Source organism: Phaenicophaeus curvirostris, chromosome 5 (assembly GCF_032191515.1).
Source record: "Phaenicophaeus curvirostris isolate KB17595 chromosome 5, BPBGC_Pcur_1.0, whole genome shotgun sequence".
In the NCBI taxonomy this organism is placed as follows: domain Eukaryota; kingdom Metazoa; phylum Chordata; class Aves; order Cuculiformes; family Cuculidae; genus Phaenicophaeus; species Phaenicophaeus curvirostris.
This window is the reverse complement of record NC_091396.1, coordinates 31,828,789-31,853,204: the sequence shown is the minus strand read 5'-3', so window position 1 is coordinate 31,853,204 and position 24,416 is coordinate 31,828,789. Positions and strand designations below refer to the sequence as shown.

The window sequence follows — 24,416 nt, the reverse complement described above, 5'->3', positions numbered from 1 at the left end:
CTGGTTTTCCAAGAATAGCCAAATGCTGCCATTGGTTTGCTAACTGTCAGGGAGAAAAACACTGTGGAGACCGTGGCATTAATGCAGTCTCTTGAAAACACCAGCCCAAATGCATGCTCATCATAAGTCACGACTGAGTGCTCGGGCCCTTTCATACCTGCAATTCCCCCGCAGCAGAGACCCAGAAGGTGCTGTTCTCTCATTTCCTATGTGCTGGGCAGGGACAGTAACTGAGTTTCGGGACAGAACCTACGTAGGATCTTCCTGCTACCACAGTGACAGTACCATACTGTGCCCTCAAAGCTACTTTTTTTCCAAATACAACCAGTCGGGTAATTTAATGAGGGATCCTCAGCATTATTCATTCCTGGGGTTGGAAGGAAGGGGTCTCCCCATTCCTCTGCTCAACAGCACTCTCAAAGATCCTTGACTAATCTATCCCTTTCTATCTGATGCATGACTGAGATGTGTTTGTCTAAGAGATCATCTAAAAGATGATCAGAGGGTTGGAGCACCTCCCATACAAGGACAGGCTGAGAGAGTTTGGGTTGTTCAGCCTGGAGAAGGCTCCAAGGAGACTTTATAGTGACCTTCCCGTACCTGAAGGGGGTTACAGGAAAGCTGGGGAGGGACTGTTTACAAAGGCTTGTGGTGACAGAACAAGGGGGAATGGGGATAAACTGGAAAGGGGCAGATTTAGGCTTGATATAAGAATGTCTTCATGATGAGAGTGGTGAGGCACTGGCACAGGTTGCCCAGGGAAGTTGTGGCTGCCCCATCCCTGGAGGTGTTCAAGGCCAGGTTGGACAGGGCCTTGTGCAGCCTGGTCTAGTGGGAGGTGTCCCTGCCCATGGGAGGGGGGTTGGAACTGGATGATCTTGAAGGTCCCTTCCAACCCAACCTATTCTATGATATCAGGGAAAAGTTTTTCACACAAGGAGGTCATCGGGCCCTGGAACAGGCTGCCCAGGGAGGTGGTTGAGTCACCATCCCTGGAGGTATTTAAAAGACGGGTAGAGGAGGTGCTGAGGGCCGTGGTTTAGCGGCAGGCACGAATGGCTGGCCCGGATGATCTAGGAGGTCTTTCCCAGCCCAGTAGCTCTATGACTGCCACCGCCTCCTGCCCCGACACATGAAGGCGCCCGGCGGGGGGCCCCGGAGCATCCCTCGCCCGGGCTGGCCCCTCCCTCCATTTCCCAGGGCGACGGGCGGAAGAAGGCCGCGACCCGCGCCGCGTCCCTCCGCGCCGGCAGATGGCGCTGGCGGCGGCGCCCGGCGGAGCGCCCGCGCGCAGGCGCAGTGTCACGCACCTCCCCCCTCCCCCGCCCCCGTCCCTTCCCCCGGCGGCGGCGGCGGCGGCGGCGGCGCGCGCGCGTCCCCTGCCGCAAGGGCTGCCGGTCCATCGGCGGCGCGGGGGCGGGCGGCCGGCCCGGGGCCCGGACATAAGATGGCGGCGGCGTTGCTGGGGAGGCGGCGGCGGCGATTGCGGCCGTGCGGGCTGTCGCGGAGCGCGGGCGGCGCGCGGCCGTGCCCCGGCTCGCAGGGTGGATAGAGCGGGGCCGCCTCGGCCGAGCGGGGCCGCCATGGGCTCCCAGGTGCTGCAGATCCTGCGCCAGGGCGTGTGGGCGGCGCTGAGCGGCGGCTGGTACCAGGACCCGCACCAGGGCGCCGGGGTCAACGCGCTGCACCTCTACCTGTGGCTTTTCTTGCTCGGCTTCCCTTTCACCCTCTACATGGTGAGAGCGGGGCGGGAAGAGTGGCAGGGGTGGAGAAGGCCGGGTGGGAAGAACGGCGGGGTGGGGAGAGGGGGAGGAGGAGGTGGGGGGGGGGCGGGGAGCCGGCCGGCCCGGTTCAGAAACGGGGCGCGGAGGGGTTTGGGGTTTTTTCGAGCCCTTCGCCTCCCTTTTGCTGTTTACTTCCCTTCGGAGTTGGTGTTAACTCCGGTCGTTTCCACTACAGACCAGGAAAAATGGGTAGTTTCGGACTAATCCATCAGATATAGCCAGTAGCTCTGTTACTTTCTCTTCTGACCTTTGTGCTCGAGGTCTATAACCTGGAAGTTGATTTGGCCGTAGTGGGGTGCTCCGTGTGCTGGCTGGCAGCGCATCTGGACAGTGTTAGTAACAAGAAGATGCTTTGGCTTTATTTTCTCCCTTGTGTCTGGGCTTCAGTGTACTTGGTTTGGTGGGAAAACTCCCGTTGAGTATGTCTTTGTATCTGACGATTCTGTCAAAGCTGTTAAAATACTGATCTTTAAACCTAGGAACTTTCTTCCCATCTGGACTTCAAAACAGATATAGGAGAGGCATGACTGATTGTGAGAGAAGGGGGCAGTTTCCTGTTGGCCAGTGCTTTTATTTCTAAGTTGTGTGTAATTTATGAAATACTCGTATTTCATTTCAGATTTCCCTGTAGAAAAGGGTAATTGTGCTAGGTGCATTGTGACCAGATTTGAGCATTTGCGGTAGAAGGTAACTTGCAAGTCTGCTGGGTCCAGATCCTTTGCCAACTTAAAATAGAAACTACGTTGTGAAAAAAAAGTGACGTAGTGAATGAAACTTGGGAAGTAAAACTCTACGTGAGTGCAGTTGCAGAGACTGAGAGCTTTGGGGTTAGGCATTTGCTTTGTTAAAAAGCAATTTGTAAGATTGCAGTGTGAGACAGTTAATACTAAGAAATAGCTCATGTGGAAGAGGAGGCTACAGCCCTGTATACTGTAGTTTTTAATTCATATTACTGTGTATTGCAAAAAGTAGCTCCAAGGCTTTTTGTTTGAAAATTTTAGGCTTCTGGCAAGGAAACCGCAGGCTGAGACAAACATCATTTAAAACTGGAGTTAATGTAACAGCAGCTAGATAAAACTTTAAACTAAGCAGAACCTCTCTGTAAAAACTGAATCTAGATCTCTGTGGAATCCCACTGAATATGGGAAGAGGAGAGTCCTTTTAGGTCTCAAATGTAACTTTTTTATTTTGGAGAAGAAGACTTTGGCTTTGGCAGACCAGTCTATTTCATTAGTACTGCCTTGCTGAGAAAGCTGTTCATAAAGATGTGGGGAGCTTTGTCATGCATGCACAGGAGACTTTTGAAGCTGGGTGAGGCTGATCCGTACTGCACATAGGTCTTTTGACAAATGATAAATCTGCACCAGCATTTGAGTTTCCTGCTGCTCTTAAAGCAGCAGTTAAGCCTCAGTTTACCATGCTATAGGGTAAACCTTGGTGTTGCTCAAAGCTTTTTCTTTCCCTATGCAAAGGGAAAAGGCAGGCCAAAGACAGGCCAAAGCAAGCTGCTTTGGTTTTGTTGAGGTCTGAGAAATTATCTTCCTTCATAGCTCTGGACAAGTTAAAGATGCAACAAAAGGTGCCAACTTCCCTAAGAATAAGTATGGAGATTAGTCACAAGTTAAAACAGATTGAATCATATTTGGCTGTTTTCCCTCTTTCCACCCTCTGCAGTTTTAAGTGTTGTCTAGACATAAGCTAAACAGGCAGAACCATGATGGTCATCTTAGATCTTTACCATCTCTTAAGCTTGTTTACAGAATAAGAAGCAGTAAATGTAGCATTGCTGTAGGGGCATAGATAAATAAGCAGAACTTGCTTAAAAAGTCTTAGGTAATGATAATCTGAATTCTGAGCATGGCTCACTGGTGTGTAGGAGGGAGTTTCTAAGCTAGCTTTAGATGACTTGTTGCTGGCAGACAACCCTGTGTATTTAAGAAAAACAACAAGATATATAGAAAGACTTAGAATGCTGGCAGATTTTGTATTACTTATTAAACTTCCTCACATAAGGAATTCCAGAATCATAGTGTTGCTTTGATGTATTGGAGCAGCAATAGTTATTCCTAAGTTGATTTGTAGCAACAAAGGCATGAGGATCTCCCAAGAACTGTTTGTAGCTGGCTCTTGAGGCTGAATGCATTTTACAATAAGCTAATCACTTTTTTTCCCAAATGCTATTTAACCCCCAACAGGAATGGAACACTTAATCTCTTTTAGATATGGTAGTTTAGATGCACTTATTGATTAGAGATTTGCTTATTGCACCTTATGTTGCTAGTCTTTTGTCTGTGCATTTCTTTTATTGATCCTGTGTTTTCAGAATGGAATCTAGTAATGGTTGTGGTCAGCAAGTAATACCATAAGTCTGTGTGTTTCTTTGCACGTGTATGCCAAGTGCTGTTATGGTTGATGGGTTTAATGCATGGTGCAAGCAAACTGAAGAAATTGCAGTAGAATTCAGCTAGCCTTTCTTCCTTGATCCTTCATTTGCCTTCTGAGCTTAAGCATGTGAAAGGGGACCTATAGTCTGTGTGACTTGAGACAGATGTACACATAAATGTTTCTATATTGCAGTTCTGGATATTTTTCCCTCCTGTATTTCCTTGTACCTCATGCTTAACCTTTCCTTGTCTGAAGTGTGTCAAAAAGAAAAGTATAGATAATGAAGGAATTGGGGTGTAGAGGAAGAGAAATGTCTGCTTGAGTGAAGCAGCTTCACTTCGTACTTCTGGATCTGTGGTTTGGCAGCATGTGCGCTTTCTAGACTTGTTAAATCTATCCTGTTTGAATATTTGTATTCAGTAACAGACTCAACTGTATTTGTTGATCTGCATATCTGTTGTAAGAACTGATTCCCGTTTTCACTATAATCCAAAGCTCAAGTTGGGAGAAGAAAACATGGGGTGACTGTAACACTAAGCTACAAAATATAGTGGTAGAGTTGAAAAAAATACCCTAAATGCAGAGGCCATGTTGTGCATTAATGTTGGAAGGGGGAGGGGAAGAGAGAAGGCTGCCAAAGCACTTCCCCTAGTCGGACTGCTGTTTCAGCCCCACCACGTGCACAGAAGGGGGTGAAATCTTGACTCCAGTACTTGGAGAACTTTGCCAGTGACTAAAGAGGAGCCAGGACTGTACCTTACGTGGGGTGATGGGTTCATATGTACCTACAGAACTTGCCTAAATGAGCTTAACTTCAACAGACAAAAGTTCATTTAATAGGCACTTGATTTTTCTGACTTGTGTACATAGTTATAGAAGTAGGTCGTATAAATACAGCTTTTAGTGAAGTTTCTGAAACTGGTGTTGTTTCTTAAACTAAGTTTAAGTACTTAAAGTTGAATGTATGATGAGAATCTGTAGTATCCTGCCTTGCTTTAAGCCACGTCTAGTTTCTTAGCTACTCAAGTTTCATTTGTACACCTTGAGGTTTCAGTTATAAACTAAGTGACTTGTAACTGAACATGCTGCCTAATAGCAGCAGTTCTCAAGGCCTTTGGATGTTCATAAACAAAAAATAGTGACAAAACTACATTTGCTATTTCTTGGTCTTTCCTTTTCTCTGATGTTAATAAAAATAAAATACTTGCCTCAGAGGGTTTGAACTTGAAAGCATTTTACAAGACAACTTCTACTGCTTAATGAATGTTTGATATCACTTTTATGTAAGGACTTGCAATCTTGTTTGGTTTGGGAAACTTCACTGTGAATGTTCTTAATGGGTAACACCTACATCTCTGTTTTGAAAAGAATCTAAAAACTTCATTGCATCTCTTGTGTCTAGCTAAAGCTAAATGTGATTAGGAAAGGTCTATATAGTCTTTTTTAATTCATATGCAGCACAGCCTGTGATCAGTGAATCTAGGAGTGCTTAAAACTTTTTCATAAAACATGTACTGTGATACAACTTAGCTGACCTAACTGCCAGCAGCTTTCAGAAAGGACAGTCCCACTCCTCAGCTGTACGTTCCTGTATCTTACGTTTGTCCACATGTATACTATGGATTTCTGAAGTTGTCTTGAAAAGTTTTTAAATTTGGTAAGTTATTCCTGAGGGAGAAGTCCCTTCTCCCTCTGTCTCTGAGAGTACTACTTAACTTCCCTTTAGATTTAGGGCAATGCTTCCAGCTAGGAGTTTAATGGTTGGTTTTGTTCAACTGTTAGATGACTGAAATTTTCAAAAGAACATAGTTGGGGTACATGTTTTTTGTGTGGTCGTGTCTACCTCTTGCCTCTTGTACAAGAACTCAGTTGTGACTGCTGCTGTTTAGTGTATGTTTTCTTTTGGTGCCAACGGAAGTGACTAGATGATGTACAGTAAAATGGGATGTTCTCTGAAATGCTGTTGCAGCTATGGACTTGTTAGCAGACACCAGCTGGCTGCAGGCTCTAACCTGAGGATTTTAGTCTCTTGTGCCCAATACAAATACTTGTGAAAAGAACCAAAATGAGATCTAGCTGTGAATTTGTAGGACTTGAATTTGTATTCTGATTTTGAAGATGGTATTTTATAGAATGCTCAGTTATGATGACGAGAGGTATATGAGGTAAAATGTCAAGCATAGTTTAAAATGGTAATCTCTTTAAAACAGTAATCACTTTTTAACTTGCCATGGTTTATGGAGAGAAGATTCCAAACAAAAGTTGAATGCCTCTGAGTCTGGCCGAGAAACGTGGAAAAAGCACCAGTGATTTAGGTTAAGTTGTAGTAACTCTTGCTGTTGAGACTGGAATGCAGAGGAGTTAGAACTGTAGAATCATAGAATCATTGAGGTTGGAAAAGACCTCCAAGACCATCAAGTCCAACTGTCAGCCCAACACCACTGTGTTGCTAGTACCATGAGTAGCACTGCTCTTCTACAGCATGAGACTTGCTTTCCTGTCTGAATTTATATTTTGTTGGACATGCTAAAACTTCTTAAGTTCCCAGACAATTTGCCCTATTCAGAGAGGAATAACTACTGATAAGTATGAAGAATTAAAAGTAGTGAGTTAGCTTATTTTTATCTTTCTGCAGTGCTGTGGAAATGGAATGTGGGGGGAAAAGCACTCTTTAATTCTTTATTAGTTTTGCTGCAAGTTACATGAGGTGTTTTGGGTTTTTTCCATGCTTGTTCTTAAAGCTTGCCTTTACAGAACAGATTGTGTAGATTTTGGATTCCACAAGATAAACTCGATATGCTGTGTGACATCACTGCTGATGTAGTGAAGGGGAGAAATTGAAGAGCTCTCTAGATAAAGAAGTGTAGGCATCTCTTTTATAGATTGACTTTAGCTTTTATCTGGTGTTAAACTGACTCTTCTGGTAATGCCTTTCGAACACTACGTGCTTGTAAAGGAGGGGATAGTTGAAATTGTTTGTGGTAGCAGACTGCTTAGCAGGTACAGGAAGTGCATATGTTTTGCCAAAGTTAACGGGCTTGCCCTTGCCTGCAGGGAGCTAGCTGCCTGTGAAGTTCTTGGAAGTGGAAGCACTGCATTTCTGGAGGAAACCCTTGTAGCATTGCTTCAGGGGTTGTATGGTTGCCATTACCATAATTGTGGCTCCTGGTTGCTTACTGATGATGCTTTTAAATATCTTTGTTTCCTCCTCCTGAGGTGGTTCTTGATAAGTAAATCCTCCTATCCTTTAGGGTCTTGTCCAACCGAGCACATGAAATCTAAGTTAGAATATCTCAGCTTAGTTTGCCTGTCCTGCTTCATGTTATGTTAGGTGTTAACTTATTTTGAAGGAGAAGGTACGTTAAACTTGATCTCTTTAAGAAAAGAATCCTAATAAGTAACCTGTCTCTTGAGTGATTCAAGACTCAATTATTTATACTTGTTTGGCTTTAGAAATGTTACATTAATTGATTGTTTTTGCTTACTGCCAGAAGGTGAGCAACCAGATGAAGGATTGGTTTTGCTCTGAAGTCAACAGTCAACGCAGTATTTAGAAATGTTCTTTATTTTATACTCTTTTAGTACAGTATTTTGGAGATCTCATCAAATGGTGGTTTTTGCTGAATTCATGGCTTAAATTGCGTGATGAGCACTACCAGTTTTTAGGACTAATAAACTCTTGAAAATGTAGAAATATTGATGTTGTAATCTAATCTCTTAGAAATGGCTAAAACTAGCTTGATGTATAGAGTAAAGGGCTGTCTGCCTTATCCTTCAGTCATGTTCCTTTCTCATTCTGAAGGATGAGACTGAGGCTTTGGTCACCATAAAGACTGTTGTCTTGCAATGATCTGTATAGGGAGGGTGGCTAGGTGTACAAAACAAGCTGGAATTCTCCTTAGGTTAGGACGTCTAAGAAGACAGTTGATTTGCTCTTATCTACTGAATTATGTTTATGATGGGTAACAAATGCTGTTTAATTCCAGTTGTCATAGGTCTGTGTGTGTGTATGTAGCCGACTGAACATGAGCCAGCAGTGTGCACAGGTGGCCAAGAAGGCCAATGGCATCTTGGCTTGGATCAGAAATGGCATGACCAGCGGGTCCAGGGAGGTTATTCTCCCTCTGTACTCGGCACTGGTGAGACCGCTCCTCGAATGCTGTGTTCATTTCTGGGCCCCTCACCACAAGAACGATGTTGAGGCTCTGGAGTGAGTCCAGAGAAGAGCAACAAAGCTGGTGGTGGGGCTGGAGAACAGGCCTTATGAGGAATGGCTGAGAGAGCTGGGGTTGTTTAGCCTGGAGAAGAGGAGGCTGAGGGGAGACCTCATTGCTCTCTATAACTACCTGAAAGAAGGTTGTAGAGAGGAGGGTGCTGGCCTCTTCTCCCAAGTGCCAGGGGACAGGACAAGAGGGAATGGCCTCAAGCTTCTCCGGGGGAGGTTTAGGCTGGACATCAGGAAAAAATATTTCACAGAAAGGGTCATTGGAACAGGCTGCCCAGGGAGGTGGTTGAGTCACCTTCCCTGGAGGTATTTAAGGCACAGGTGGACAAGGTGCTAAGGGGCATGGTTTAGTGTTTGATAGGAATGGTTGGACTTGATGATCCTGTGGGTCTCTTCCAACCTGGTTATGATATACTAAAGGCTGTTAGAAAGACTAGAATGCTTTTCTGTGGAAAGTCGTTATTTGTAGATGAAGACCAGGAGTTAATATATCACTTTGACTGTCTAGGGAAATGGCAAAATTATGTATCTGAATAAAAGGTGAATTAGAAGGGCAGAAGCCTTGAATTGAAATCTGAAGTTTAACTAGTACTCTGAACACTTCTTTTAAATAGCCATTAGGACACACTTTCTCAGTTGCTGAAGTGATCTGTAAAAGCCATGTGAGTCTTGGCTCAGTTGCATGAGAAGTCTCAACTCAAAGTGGAATCTCAAAAGTTGAATTCAAGAATAAGTTTTTCATGTGGCTTCTGGCCACCTTTGACACAGCTGAAGTTCTCTTCTGCCTCTCCATGGACATGTTATGATCTAGCACAAATCTTTGTGTTGTGTGGTCTTGCATGTTATTGTGGACTGCTGCTCAGATGTGCCCATTGCAAATGTAAACAACCATTTTTGTATGCAGATAGGGAATAGTTTGGCTTGTGACAGAGTATCTTGTCATGCAAGAGTAGCTGTTGGAAGCTGACAAGCTAAGTGAAAACATCAATAGTGTGTAGTTAAGGAAGTTCTCTGCTATCTGCCTTGCTGTCAGGCTTGCATCAGTTTTTCCAAAATGGACTTAGTACTGCATACTAGCTCCGAAATAAGGTCTTGTCCTGTACTTTGCGTAGTTTTCAACTTGCTTAAAATCTTCCCATCTCTTTATTTGTAACAACTAATCAAAAATATTGCCTGTGGCACAAAAATCATAATAGCTCTAGGTTGCCTGGTTTAGGTCTCGCATTCCAATAGCCTGGAAAAAGAAAGAACAAGAGTTGAACTTGTTTCTCAAGTTCCAGTGATAGGTCTACTTAGCACGCTGCTATGATGCTTTGGTATCTTTAGTCCAAGCGTTCCTTTTGTCTGTGTTGCTAGGCTTCTAATAATCTCCCCTACAGACAAACTTTGTGTAGTGTGTTTGAACTTTCATTTTCAGTATAATCAATATTTTCTGTATGAAACGGTTAAACTCTAGCTTTATGTGTTCTTAAGGATGTTTGACCTTGTGTTCATTAACTCTTTCTTACTCTCTTTTGAAAGGCCCTTCCTTCTTCCATGATGATAGTAGCTGTCTACTGCCCGGTGATAGCAGCTCTCTTTATCGTTTTGAAGATGGTGAATTACCGTTTGCACAGGGCATTGGATGAGGGAGAAATTGTGGAGAGGAATGCCAGTGAGTGTATGGACAGAGGTGCAAAAACAGAGCAAAGCAATGTTTTGGCCAAGAGGAAGGACAGCAATGGGCCCAGGTAAGATGTCTGCTGATGTTTGTATACTGCTTCAAGTGATAAAAAAAATCCTGTCTTCGTCAGATGTGTAGCTGGAGTGGTGGTTGAAATAAACACTGAGAAATCTAGATGTAGACCTCTGTAGTTCAGCCAGACTTTAAGTCTGGTCTTTAAAAATGAACTTATTTATATATTAGGTGTGAAAATGATGGATTCACGTGAATTTCCTGGTTCCTTCCCCCAAAGGACTTCCAGAACAGTATGGAAAATGCTGGAAGCATTGAAACAATATCATGGAAAATGTGTGCTTATTAGTTCAGTAAATACTTGATGAACATAACTGGTACAAGTCACCTTATTTCAGCAGTGGACTTAGTTTTGAAATTCTAGCTGTCAAAGAGCACATACTACATGCTAGGTCTTTTATCACTAAAAGAAAAATCTGATCAGGCTTCAATTTGCTTCGTTTTGCAAAAGCAAGAGTTGGATACAATGCTTGCTTCCAGTCACAGTATTACTTCAGGAGAGCTGTTGTGTGTATTTGAAAATTCTGGATTTGCTCAGTAATGAAGGTGGTCATTCTGAAGTATAGTCGATAGGAGATGATTCCTTTCCACAGATCATCTTTGCTGTTGCCAGTGTAAAACAAACCCCAGAGATTTTCCTCCTGTGACCAGACTGTTTGGAGAAAGAAGAGGAAAAGATGACTCATCAACAAGGCCAGCCTAACCAGTCTGATGAGACTGTGGATGCGTTATGAGCTCTATTATCAAAGCCTCTGTCTGGTTCCAGATAATTGAGGCCATCTCATGTATGGAATAAATCAACCTTGAACTGTTAGTTCTTAAAGAATTTCTCTTGTCTATGTTTCTGGTACTAGTAACCATGATTACTTTTCAAAGTTTGGGCTCCTGAGTCTTCAAAGGTTGTGTCATTTAAAAACAAACAAACCAACCCCCCAAATAAACCTGAAACTTATGTGGAAACTCATGGTATAAGGACAAGAAGCCTCTTGAGTCCTTTTATCAGGACCCTTAAAGAAGGTGTTGAAATGATGCTCTTTTGCTTCTAGGCTTAGCTTTTTAAAGGACTTTCTTGTGCATATGGTGTAGCTTCTCATGAGTTGGATCTTAAGTTCTTCTCTATCTCCTCTCATCTCTGGTATTGTTAGCAAAAACATCATCTTGGGTTTCTTCCAAGTTGATATGCAGTAACTTCTCGTATCGATCTTTTATGACCTGACTCTTTTTCCATGTTGTGTTTGGTAACTGAACCTGCTGACTTTAATTTTGACTCCAGTTAGATCACCGTATACCTTACTAAAGCTGTATTGAGCGATTTTGGCAGTACGCTTGCCTAAATGTGTATTAATGCTTATTCTGCTTAATAAAATTCATTCAAGTAAACTAGTGGTCTGTTTCAATTCAACCTTTCTAATGCATGTTTTAGATGTGAACCTTGGATTTTTTGGGCTTTTTTTTTTAAAGCCATGTAGCTTTTGCTCCCAGAACTAGCCAAGATTTGGCAAGGGGCTTCTTTCCTCTAGTATTGTGAGTTGCTTCTGGATGGTTCAGAACTTCTGTTTTGTCTAAGGAGCAGTTGACGTGGGACAAGTTACTGCATTATAATTATTTGTAAGCTCAGAAGTAGAGGTTAGTTTGATGCTGCGTGTCCTGCTTGCCAACTAAAGTTCCATTAACTTTTACATGATCCTTGTTCCCACTTTCAGGTCTCTTAACTAGAACTGGGAACAAGGTCAATGCAGAAATTACGGAGGTACTTTTTGGTAAGTGGGATGTACAGTATGTACTAATCTTTGCTTGGAAGCTTACAAGAACTCTGGGGTAACATTCAAACCAGTAGAGGGGATGTAGAGCAAGTGTTTAATATTGAACTGTCACTGCCTTAGTAAGTTAAATTGGAACACTATTAAAAAAGCGTGATTTGGAAGACAGTGTGTATGTAGGGCGTGTGGTTTGGTTTTTTTTTTCCTTGAATTCTGTTCTCCTAGCTTAAGGCAGATATAGGGTGTATCTAAGTAGAGTTACTACATTAAATATTTGCATAGTCAGAATGTTAATTTTGGTAGCTTAGGCTACAGCATGTGTTACCAAATAAATATATGGATAGAATAGTGTGCAAAGCTGTCCTAGAGTTTTCACCCTGCTGTACACCCCCTCCTGGGGACCACTTTAGATGTTTAATATTAGTATTTTTGAAGGATTAAGCAATAGTCTGGTATCCGTTCAAAAGTTACGTTCAGGATTGTGTTTAGCTTCTAATAGTGGCTCTTCTTTTTTTCTGAAGATAGTTATCTGCGAAATTATGCTCTTGGATATTTGACAAAAATTTGATGTGCTGTCATTTGTAAGTTTACATGAACTGTTCATTTATCTTTGTTTCACGTTGGTTTGTGAATAGCATCAAACTATGAGGTTTTTAATCTTTTCATAAAACTTCTATGTGCTTAAGTGAAGAACAAGTCACTATTCCTTAAATGCTTTGTTTTTCCTCATGTTTATACATCTGAAATTCTCTAATCCATGTTTTTGGAAACTCAGTCTTAGATAGGAATGTTACTTGTCTTCTGTAGCTTCTAGTGCAGTTGCTGCTTTCATTCTTAAAAGGGTGTTTGTAGTTCTTCTGTCAGTTTTTATGAAAACAGATGATGGGGATACAGGCTTCTAATCTCACATAACAGGTAGAAGGAACAGTGCAAGTGTGATATTTATTGGTCATCACTGGACCCACATAGGTACCTTAAGACACATTAATCAGCCTTGCTTTTAGGGGGCCGAATACGGCTTTTTTTCTTGTGTCAGTAACTTCTATGGTTCAAGTTACCATAAAGCATTAGGCTGGTGACAGTGCTGTTGCTGATCTCCATCAGCAAAGGAGAACTACATGAATTTCATATGTATTTCTTCTACAAAATAAAACTGACAGCAGGAGGATGTTGCTTTTTTGAGTTACTTACGGTCTACTTGAAGTATGAGCAAGGTAAATAATAAAAAAGTAATCTTTCTAACTCTTGCCCTACCTTTTGCTGTTTCTTCTCCTCGTAGCTTTCTGTGGCTGGCAGACCTGTTCTTGAGCTTGGAGTTATTTAGGCTTTCTGAGTCTATAATTAGTGTTTCAAGCCTTAACTTCTCTCAATACTTGAAACTGTCATGGTCAAGCATTTGCTGTACGTGCTGTGGTCCTTCTGTATTTTGAGAGCAGCCTCCTAACTAGTCCTGCTAATTACCTTGCAAATCAAGGACAGAAGGTGTTCAAAAGAAAAGGGTAAAACTCTCTCTGCTTCATCCTGAAATCAAATTTGTTCATTCCAAATTATCTCTGGAAATTCTAGTCTGAATATCAGATTTCTGTAGTCAGTCTGCTAAAGTCAGGTTTTAAACTTCTGATTTCACGTCAGCTTATGGCCTCTTCAGACTTTCAGTTAGTCTCTGACACACTAGTGTAATAGAGCTGCAGATGGTGATTTTTAGGTAGGACAGTTACCAATAATTAGAAATACTAGTTTTTATTTGTTTTGCACAGTCTCTGGATCCTCTTCAACAACTGTCTTTGTTGCCTGTAGCTAGTTGTAATTTATGCAGTCGTCTTGATTTCTGTAGTAACTTCACTTTATCTTTGCTTGAAATCTGAAAAGCATAGCACTTGTAAGGTATGAAGTCGGCAAACTAAGAAACTGTAGAACTTAACATTGGAAAGGAGCAGCCACAACGCTAGCAGAAAATAGCTGCTAAGGGATTCTACATGCTGTTGTAGTCCAGGTGCTTATGCATACAATGATTAATCCTAGAAATCTGTACTTCCTGCTTGTTCATGTAGACTTAGTTTGTTGTTGTTTGTTGCTAGCTTTTGTAAATCCATTTAGTGTGTGCTGTCACAGAGTATAGCAGCTATGAGTAGAGTGGTGGTGTTGGATTGTATTATTGCTTATGCTGATAAATATTGGTTCACTTTTAGACAAAATCGCCTCCTTTTCCCAGGCTGGCTAACTACCCAGTTGTGAATGAGAGGTTGCTTGCATTGACTTGTTTTTTTACTTCATAGGGCATACTTGAGTTGGATGCAGTGTTTCTGAATGAACTATTCAAACAGGAAAGGAATTTAATCTTTTTGTGAAAGGCATTTTTTGTTCTATCTTCAGTTGTCACCGTAGTGTACCCTGAACTGAAACATAAGTGAGAATTTTTCAGTTTAGTTGTTTAACTTTGTCCTTATGTTCTTTAAATGCTTACGTAAGTAATACTGTGGCTACAGCTGGTGGAAATCATTGAAGCTGAATTCTTAACTTCTCTTCCCTGTCCCTCCCCATCCCTGCTCCCTTACCTGCTTTAGGATAATTGACAATATTGGGTCAGAGAGGGTGCCAGAGAGGGTGCTTATGACTCACTGCTGAGCAGTATCAAAATATTTGGTTTTCACTTCAGTTGGCTGGTGTCAGACCCTGACTGTTCTGCTAACTCATGGCTGGTTGTCTCTTAATTAACTTATCTTTGCTGAAGTAATACATTCCTAACTCCAAACTGTCTTTTTGCTGTCTCTTAGATGTAGGAAAGTTTAGGGACCACTTGTATGATCTAGAATGGTTGCCAAGGTTTTATCTCTACACCTCTCTGAGATGACGACAGCTTGAAATGTGCTGCAGAATGAATGATGTTTCAGGTCCTTAAGTCTACTGTTTGCTTATAATATCCTACGTTGATGACCGTGTATTACAAAAATTATTAGGTGTTGGTCTTATTGCATGAGACTTTTCTATGTGACTAGCTGTCTGTTAATTAAATCCAGCAGTGAGTGCTTCTGTCCATTTCTTTCCCCTATTCCAGAGAGGCTGTTTCTTTAGTCCAGCTGGAGAATGGTTGTGTGAATGTTTTCTCCAGCAGAATGTTGGAATGGACTTGCCACAGCTCTGAATCATTGATTGCTGGGGAAGTAGTTGTTTATCTTAGAGAAGGGGAAGAAATCATCAGTGTCTGAATTACACTGTGGTTACTTCTATTCAGAAGTCTTCCAGATGGAAATGGTTGATGAAAGCTGTGTTGGGGGACAAAAAAGTATGCCTCAACTTCTCCCTCTTTTTAACAAACAACACTAGCTTGGATCACTGAGCTGTAGTCCCCAATTCATTTCATACCCTGTTATTCTCATAGACAGTTCTGGTGTGATTTTGTTTCATAAATACCCACCTTTGACAAGCTGAATTAGGTGAAGTCACTAGATGTATAGAGCCTCAAAATATTTCTTGGTAAGGTATGTAAATTTTTTGAAGGCAAGTTAGTTTCTGGTAGGGAAAAAAAGGTTTGCAGCCCTGGGAGAGATACCATCTCCCTGCAGGTCTCTGCCTTTCTAGTAACTTTTACTGATAGAGTGTGGCTTTCTTGATTAACCCATCCTTATTTTTGTTCCTAGATCCAATCTAGAGGAAAAGATTTGGAGTCCTTTCCCTTCTTTTTGGAAGAATTCTATTTAATTCTTCTCGTATTTATTGATCTCCAGATATTACAGTTGGACAGATCATCTGGAAGTTACATGTGTGGACAGAGAATTTAATATACCAACATTTCAAAATGCGTTGTAGGTCTTAAGTCTTGATGATTGTGTTGTCTGGTAACAGTGGGCTTTACGAGGTAGCAGCTTTTGACAGTATATAGAGTGCTCCAGCTCACTGAGCTTCCTGTATCAAGTGGGCAGTATTCATCGGAAGGTACTGGGATATATTTCACCCCTTGATATTTAAAAAGGGAAAAATTGTTTTGAACATGCATTGAATGTAGACAGACAAACTTCTGTTTAACTGGTAGGTTAATGTTCTTTTTTCTGTTTTCCTTTTATGTGTCTTTCAGTGACCCTGGTGGAGGGATTGAGATGTCAGAGTTCATACGAGAAGCAACTCCTCCTGTTGGCTGTAGTTCACGCAATTCTTATGCTGGGATAGATCCAAACAACCAGGTAAGAATTAAAGCCTCTGTGGTTGCTGCTTTGGTACTGCTAGCTTTGCAATCTGCAGAATAATCTTTGTCAATTTTTTTGCCTTGTTATTTTACATTTTTCTGTTATAGTAGGATAAGCAACTTACCTTTCTGTATTTCTTAACTGCTTTATTAGGGTGGTGTTGTGCTCTTCCAGCTGCATAGCTCATCTTGTGTTCATTTTAAGAACAGCTGGGTTTTATATGGCACCCCACTGTTCCATCGGAAAATATTCCATTTTGCTCAGTTAAGTTTCTTTTGATTTATTAAATCAAAATAGCTCTTAGCTTTGTCAGGTAAGTACCAAGACCTACTGTGGTTGTCTTCTTGCTTCCTTTTGGTATCGGTGAGGAGTTAGCTTAAGCTGTAGCTTCATCCCTATGTTCTAACTTTATTTTCCTCCTTTACTTCTGTTTGACCTGTCATTTAGATGCTTAATTGGCAAACTTCGGTTATGCTTAATTTGAGGAGGCTTCTGTTAAGTAGTCTTAGAACAGATTCATTGTTGATTTTTCTATTTCAATGCTAAATGACTTTATGTAAGTAGCTATTCCTGACAGTTCAGACTCTGCAGTTAAAAATGTTAATTTGCTGAAGTTCAACGCAAGATAAACTGGTAGAAATGGAAAGACTGAAGCTTTTTATTTTTTTATGACCTCTGCAAAATCATCACTGTTTTGACACTTCCACAGGAGTAAGAAAAAAATCAATAAGTAGGGGCTGCTGCACAGCAGACAGAGGTGCTGAAGGACTTGGCTCTATTAGATTTTAATGCAACTTCATTATGCTCTAGTCTTCTGATTTCACTGGGGAAGTTGTTCTGTTTCCTGATTGTCTGCTAGATTTATGCATTGAAATTTCATAGCGCTGGATATCCTGTTCCTTTTCTTTGGCTTGTGATGTTTAGCCAGTTGTGGTGTCTTCCTTTTTGCCAGCTGTTAATGAACACAAGTAGCTTGACTGGATATGCTGTAAGGTTGTGTTGACAATGGGCAATGCGGCATCATATTAAAGATATAGAAGCTGGTTTTGAATGACGTGGTGGGATATTACAATACCAAGTTCTTCCAGTTAGGTCTTGGGGCAAGCAGTATATTATGTAGTGCAGTGTTATGTTAATTTTGGTGTTCTATGTGAATAATGCTCCGTTATGTAGCACAGATACTCTAAGAGATTCTCTCCTTTGAAAAGGGTGGGTATTTGGTAGTGTTGAAAGGAACAGGAAGCGATGGTCCATGTAGGAATGCAAAACTAGGCTGGGGATCATGTTTGACTGGTCTTTGGAAAAAGAATTCCGAACACTTGTAAGAGTTTTAATGTTAAAGCGTGTGAAGAAGCTGTGGGTTCTTTCCTGACAATGTAACACAATTAAAGCTACCATGAAAGGAAGTACAGTGTTTAAAGTGTCTTTATGCTGGTAAAATGGCTGTATGCTAGTCCCCTGTCTTTTGGCAGCATCAAAAGAGTATATGAACAGTAAGCATCTGAGTTGTTCAGTTATTTTGTGCAATAGCTTTCCCCTGCTGATGCATTTGCATTCAAGTAGAACATTCAGCAAGGCATGTTATTGAAGTGAGGGGAAAGAAAAGTTGAGACTCTTAAGCAAAGTGGCTGACTAAAAGCTCTGGTTGATTTTTTTTTTTTTTACATTACACATGGCAAAGTCATTGTTCTTATCTAATAAGGCTGAAGAAAATCAGCATACATCCTCAGATTATCTTAAATTTGCTGTGCTTACAAGGAAGACTTGGTAGAATTACACTTTCTTTTCGCCAGTCATTTGAACGCTAGCAATTTTAGAAAAACATCATCCCAATAAGTGTACACTAAAGTCAAATTGCTATCATTTTTATGTATCTTGCATTCAGATTTTGCCTTTGAGTGCTCTTCTATTTTATTTCTGAGTGTTTTAATTATTTGACATAACAGCATTTTTGTGCTATTTGGAGCGCTTTGTGGTGGTATGGGAAATATTCTTGAAGGAAAGACTGTTCTCTTTAGTACCTCTGCAAAAAAAATTTGTGTCATGTCAAAAGGCAGTCTGCAAATTTAAATGGCTTGCTAGGTTTCATATGAGGAGGTACATGCCTGCTGGTTGGCCTTTGAACATGGCTGAACTGCCGATTCTATAATTTAGAAATCTGATTGTAAATAATATCCAAGAATAGATCAAAGAACACTACTCTTTTCCACTAACCAGTTTACTTGCTTTGAGGTAACTCTAATGTGTGTACTCCAAAATGGTCTTCAAAAGAAAAACTGCATTTGCAGGAATGAGGGAGGAATAAGATACAATAAAATGATTAGGTTAAATTGGTTTAAGTTTATTTAGCTGCCAACAGGGATCATCCTGCCCCATCCCCTGTTCACATTGTTGCCACTTTCCACATACCACTGCTTAGGTTACCATGTTGTTAGATCAACTCTGGCAGATGTGCAAACTAATCCTGGTAAAAATAAAAAAAAAAATTTTCCAATGGGAACAGTTCCTGGATTTAGCTTGATGTTTAGTATGTTGAGCATATAAGTTTTATATTAACAGAGTGTTTTCTTTAAGCATTTTAGGCAGCCATGATCCCTGCATTAAATATTCAGTTTTACAACAGCAGTTATTAATGTCCCACCACACTACTAGTTTTGTTTCCACATCAAATATTTTTAAGGTTTTCCTAGTTTAAAAAATGTTTAAAAATCAGCATAGTAAAATCTTCCAGTATATTGACTGTAAACAGAATAATGCAGTGATATGTAGTTCAATGCAGAACTGGATGCCTTGTCATCTCTGCAGTGGGAACATTCTGAGTCAAAAATTATTTTCCAGTGCTGTGCTGTTAGATGCTTTTATGCCTTTGAAAATCTCTCCTAGGTGTATAGGCAACTGCATGCATTGCAGTAATAAGAGACAACAGTTGGGCAATTCCTGAAAGCTTATATCTTTTCATGTAATTCCTTGTTTCTAGGTTGGATCTGGGTTATCTCGTCTGGGAACAGCAGCAACTATCAAAGGTGAGTTTGGGTTTTTTTGGCTGCTACTTAAGACTTCCTTGCAGTAGCCCTTAGATAGTTAGTGTTTACTAAGTTGTTTCCAAATAGCATCTAAGTTATTCATCTTCAGAACATTATTGTGAGCAAAGGACAGCGTTTACTAATTGAAAGAAGTTGGAGTTGCAAGTCGAGTCTAAAACTTAGAAGAGGATATCGTAGAATCTGTGCTCTGCTTTCTGCTTAAAAACAGGTTTTTCTTTTGCGTGTAAGTGCAGAGCGATAGGGTTGGTTTGAGGGAACTTTTTCCTCCTGTTTTGAGTTCTGTGCAACCAATTGCCCTTCTGGTATGGTTTTCCAGTAACTTGATTACTTCTAGTTGCTTGGTATCTAGCAGAAGTATTGTCCAGGACAGCCTGTGTGAACTCCTGAGATGAAAAGATATAGATTATTTGTAATATGGAAAGTTGCTGTCTTGTCTTATTATTTTCTTATTCTTGCCTTACGAAATTTACAAAAGGAAATTAGATGTCATGTCTGTCACTCTTCTGATTTTTCCTTATTTTTTAACTTTATAAGTATTTTGTTACAGTCTGCCCACTTATTTTCACTAGCAAAAATGCAAAAAGGAATATTCCAATAGATATATCTTAAAGATTTTTTTTCTTTTTTTATTTATTTCCTTTGAGATCTATGTAAGATAAATTTTCAGTTCTTCATGGGAGATCTGTGTAGTTGAATGAATTTCTTGTGTACAAAATATAAAAAGGAATAGGCAGTATTTATCTCTAAAATGTGAGAAATCTTTTTTTACTGTAATTATTACTTGCCTTCAAATGAAGAAATAAGAGCAAGTATTTTATGATTTTATGACAGGTGAGAAATCTACCATGTATGTAGATGTGTGTTAATGCTTTGAGTGCTAGTACTCTTCTTTAAAATTCACAGGAGATACTGACACTGCTAAGACCTCTGATGATATCAGTTTAAGTCTTGGACAGAGTTCGAGTCTATGTAAAGAAGGGAGTGAAGAACAAGGTAAAATTTCTTCTTCTGCATGTTAAATGTGTGTATTTTGTTACCAGAGACCCTTTCCTTAACATGCTAAAATAAATTAATGCAGTTTGATAGATTCTAAGAAAGCTTATCGTGAAACTCTCCATTTCCTCTCTTAGTTACTCCAAAGTTCCTGGGATGTAGAGCTTAAATACTTGTCACTGTTCTTTGGTTGTGTGTTTCTTGTTTTGGCATCTTACAGCAGGTGATATTTAACATCATCTTACTGCTGGAAGATAGCTAGCTTACCTGTTTCTAGATAGTCTTTCTCCTGCTGAAAATGACCTGGGATTCATGGACTTCATTGTAGACTAATTTGCTTTGCCTTCCACTACAACCAAGCAATTTATATATGTATTTTGGTTTTGTTTTTTTTAAATCAGGCATGGTTTTCTGTAAAGTAAATAATCCTGTGCAGAGTTCTTTTTCTGGAACTATAGACTGCTTCTAATATGCAAGCTATCAGTCTTGCATTTGTTTTTCCTAGTGTGTAAGGAAACTACGAGCTTGTATTCTTCACTTGTCTGTTTTTGTTTCAGATCTCATTTTTTCATTTAGCTTTATTGCCAGGGAAAACCTGCTCAGACTAAAACAGGGCATAAAACTAGGGAAATCTGTTTTCTGGTTTTGAAGTACCTTGTGATTGGCAGGAAGTAAACTCTGGGAATGCTATATGTTTTGGCCAGTCTAATTAGACTGATGGATCCCTTCGTTACTGCGTAATTCAGTGCAGAAAGTATGTTTAAAATAGAGAATTACGGGTGGCAGTGTTGTTGTAATAGGCAGCAGGGTTCTACTACTTTCAGCCGAGTAATGGAACTATTTGTGAAGTTTCTCAAGTTACACATGCGCAAACAAATGCTACAAAAATTTAGCAGTTGTGATAATGTAACTTGGCCTCTAGATCTTCTGGTTTTAGTAGCAAAAAAGGAAAGTAGCCTGACTTCCATCAATAACTGCAAGTGGACACTTTTACAGGACACTGTGATGGATAACTACTTCTCTGACCAAAACCAGCAGATTGCTAACAGCATATCCTCATAATTTGCTTAAATAGCATGCGTTTTAGAGTTAGTAAAACTCCATGGGTCATTTTGTTATAATGCCAATAGACCTGTGCCAGTGCCTCGCAAGCATCCTTGCTAACTGTGAGCTTACTTGGTATCTGGTAGGGAAGGTGATTTGCGGTTATTTTGGTTTTTTATTGTCACTTCAAAGTTAATGGGGTTTATTCTGTTTTCTGTCATAGTATTACAGTGTATGTGAAACAGTTTAATGCATGTAGGATATAAAATAAAAGGCAGGGTGCCCTTTTATAGTTTAGAAACTTTGGGGTACTTAAAAACATTGAGACACCTGAGCAATAGAGGAGGTTGGGAACTTGTCAGAATCGTGTATTTTATTAGCTGCTAAGATTAAACTGGTGATGGTGGTTACTTTTTCATAGAAGCCTGTCAGGTTTGCCCAGATGCTAGGAAATACTTTAAATGGTAATGTGATGCAAAGTACTTGCAAATCCATTTTATCAGTTTATTTGCTTTATCTGATACAAACAAGAAGTTGTAAAGCAGATTGTGTAATTTACATGAATGTTCTACATGAGTGTTTTTAAATATGTACTTCAACAGATTTGGCAACTGATCGGAAGCTTTTTCGTCTGGTGTCGAATGACTCATTTGTCTCCATCCAACCTTCATTATCTTCTGGACAAGATTTGCCAAGAGACAGCAGTGAAAAAGTGTGCCTCTCGAACAGCCAGCTTGTGGACCAGCCTAAAACCAGTGCATGTGACACAGAAGCAGCTTCACTTGTAACTCTGCATTCTCACTCCTACAGGAAGGATCATAGACCACGAGGTGTACCAAGGACTTCTAGCTCTGCTGTTGCTTTTCCGGATGCTTCGTTAAATGACTTCCCACTCTATCAGCAAAGACGAGGACTAGATCCTGTCAGTGAGTTAGACGCTTCCAAGCCCCCTTCTGGATCCCGAGAGTCCTTGGCTGAGAACTCTTGCATTTCAGGAGTTTTTCAGCTAGATGACATTCTGAAAAGTAGTAGTCCTCAACCATTGGCTAGGAGTGGGAAGAGCAAATCCTTAAAAGCAGACAAAAGTGTGGACAGTCTGAGAAGCCTGAGTACTAGAAGCAGTGGTTCAACAGAAAGCTACTGCAGTGGGACTGATCGTGACACTAACAGTACCATCAGTAGCTATAAAAGTGAACATACTAGCTCAACGCATATAGAAAGTGTGTTGTCAGAGCACGAGGAGGAGTCTCCTAGAGAAGAGAAAAAGGACGGTAAGAAAAACGACTGTGGTGTTGACTCGGAGGATGACAGTAGTTCTACTACTGACAAAAGGACTAGTAGCGAAAGGACTGCTGTGGAAGTGAGTGCTAACAGTGGTGTTCAAGAGGCAAAGGGCTCTAATGAATCTGATGAGATGCACAGTCAGAAAGGTCTTGGTGCCTCTGCCTCAGAAGAGGCCAATAAGAACCCACATGCCAATGAATTGACTACGCAAGCTGACAGGCCACTTTTGAAGGCTGCTGAACAAAGAGATGAGCAGAGTGAGAAACTAGCTGTGTTAGTAGATTCAAGAGCTTCTAAAGAAACAAGTGGAAAACAAAAAGAGGGAGATGTTCGACCAAAATCTTCTAGTTTAATACATCGAACAGCCTCTACCCACAAGTCCAGCCGGAGAAGGACAGGAAAAAAGCGGGCTAGTAGTTTTGATTCAAGTCGGCACAGGGAATATGTTTCCTTCCGAGGTGTATCTGGTACTAAACCTCACAGTGCTGTGTTTTGTCATGATGAGGACTCCAGTGATCAAAGTGACTTGAGCAGGACTTCGAGTATGCAGTCAGCTCACCAGTTCAGCAGTGATAGCTCTTCCAGCACCACCTCCCATTCATGCCAGTCTCCTGAGGGAAAGTACAGTGCTCTAAAGACCAAATATGTTTCTAAGGAACGTGGGGGTGCAGACCCTGAAAATGCTCACAAAACCCATGTAAGCTCTGAAGGAGTTGGCAAAAAACGGTCTACACGTCGGACTTCTAGCACGAACAGTGCCAAGAATCGTGCCAGAGTATTAAGCCTGGACAGTGGTACTGTAGCTTGTTTAAATGACCCAAATAGTTTAATGGCACCAGGTAACATAAAACAGTTAACCACTTCAAAATCTGATTTGGAAGCCAAAGAAGGAGAGGTGCTAGATGAGCTATCTCTGTTGGGAAGGGCTTCACACTTAGAGTCAGTCACTCGTTCTAGGAATAGCTTACCGAGCCAGGTTACGTTTCCTGAAGGGGAAGAGCAAGAATCAGCAAGTGGGGGTAAGTAAATGACCTACCAAAAGTACCTTGCAGTATTGCATTGTCTGGTATCTTAAGTAACTTAAGTTACAATTACACTTAAATGTCTTCCTGTTTCTTTGTTCTTGCCTAGTAAAACTGACAAAGCATTTCCTTCATAATCTTATGGAAGATTTACAGAGATGGAGTTGAACTCAAACAGATGTTATGAAATCAATAGAGGTGTTAGTTTGTAACTGACAATCTTTGTTAACCGGAGCTGTATCTTAAAACTATAATTTATGATCAAATTGGACCTGCTCTGTTGTGTTAGTCAAGCTGCAAATTATGCATACTACTTTCAGATAAAAATAGTCTCTCTTTTTATTGTTAACTTAAAGATTGTGCAGTTCAGAAAATTAGGAACACGGAAGTGATTGAAGTTACTGCTTCCTCTAAGTTGAGCTCTCTGGCGTGGCTTGAAGTGTTATCAAAAAAACCCGAACAAAGACCCTAAAGCCTTATTGTGCTGCTTAGTGTTGTGTGTTCCTATTATAGTCTGGCAACGAAGCTGAATTCTCCTAGGGATTTGATTTTGCTTAGCCTTGCCATTGTTGGCTAGACAGTGTTGTTTACTTTAGGGTTGGATTTTTTTTGTCCTCATTATGAGAATACAACATTCCTGTGCTGGAGAGAGGATTGTGGTTTCCTCCTACTTTTTATGACTGTTGCTGTTTGGGGTAAAGGGAGTACGTAGTTTAGCTGTAGTATTTGATATTAATAGAGATTAATAGGGGCATTTTAAAATAAAAAACTTGGAGCTTCTAATTTTTATCACCTGTGATGGTATTTCAGTCTTTTCTTCATTAGCCACGTTGAGTTCCTTAACTGGAAGTTTTTCATGTCATGGAAGGTAAGTGGGCTTATAGTATGTTTTCAGAGCAGTATGGGATTCCTGTCTGGCTTCTGGGACAGTGTGAGGGGTATACCTACCAGACAGTCTG

The 24,416-nt window shown here is 40.7% G+C and overlaps 1 protein-coding gene across 5 annotated transcripts in view; it reads left to right on the top strand.

Moving 5' to 3' along the window:
* The first annotated feature begins 1,385 nt into the window (after window positions 1-1,385).
* Window positions 1,386-24,416, top strand: part of PCNX1 (pecanex 1) — a 95,644-nt gene continuing 72,613 nt past the window's right edge. For 2 of the 5 annotated variants that reach the window (XM_069858194.1, XM_069858193.1), the window contains exons 1-6: window positions 1,386-1,736; window positions 9,916-10,124; window positions 15,962-16,067; window positions 19,048-19,093; window positions 20,018-20,107; window positions 21,754-23,454. In XM_069858194.1, the coding sequence (XP_069714295.1) occupies window positions 1,584-1,736; window positions 9,916-10,124; window positions 15,962-16,067; window positions 19,048-19,093; window positions 20,018-20,107; window positions 21,754-23,454 (2,305 nt within the window). In that variant the 5' untranslated portion in view covers window positions 1,386-1,583. Of the gene's footprint in view, window positions 1,737-9,915; window positions 10,125-11,832; window positions 11,890-15,961; window positions 16,068-19,047; window positions 19,094-20,017; window positions 20,108-21,753; window positions 23,455-24,416 lie in introns of those variants that run through there. The other 3 variants (XM_069858196.1, XM_069858195.1, XM_069858197.1) reach the window with 2 other exon arrangements.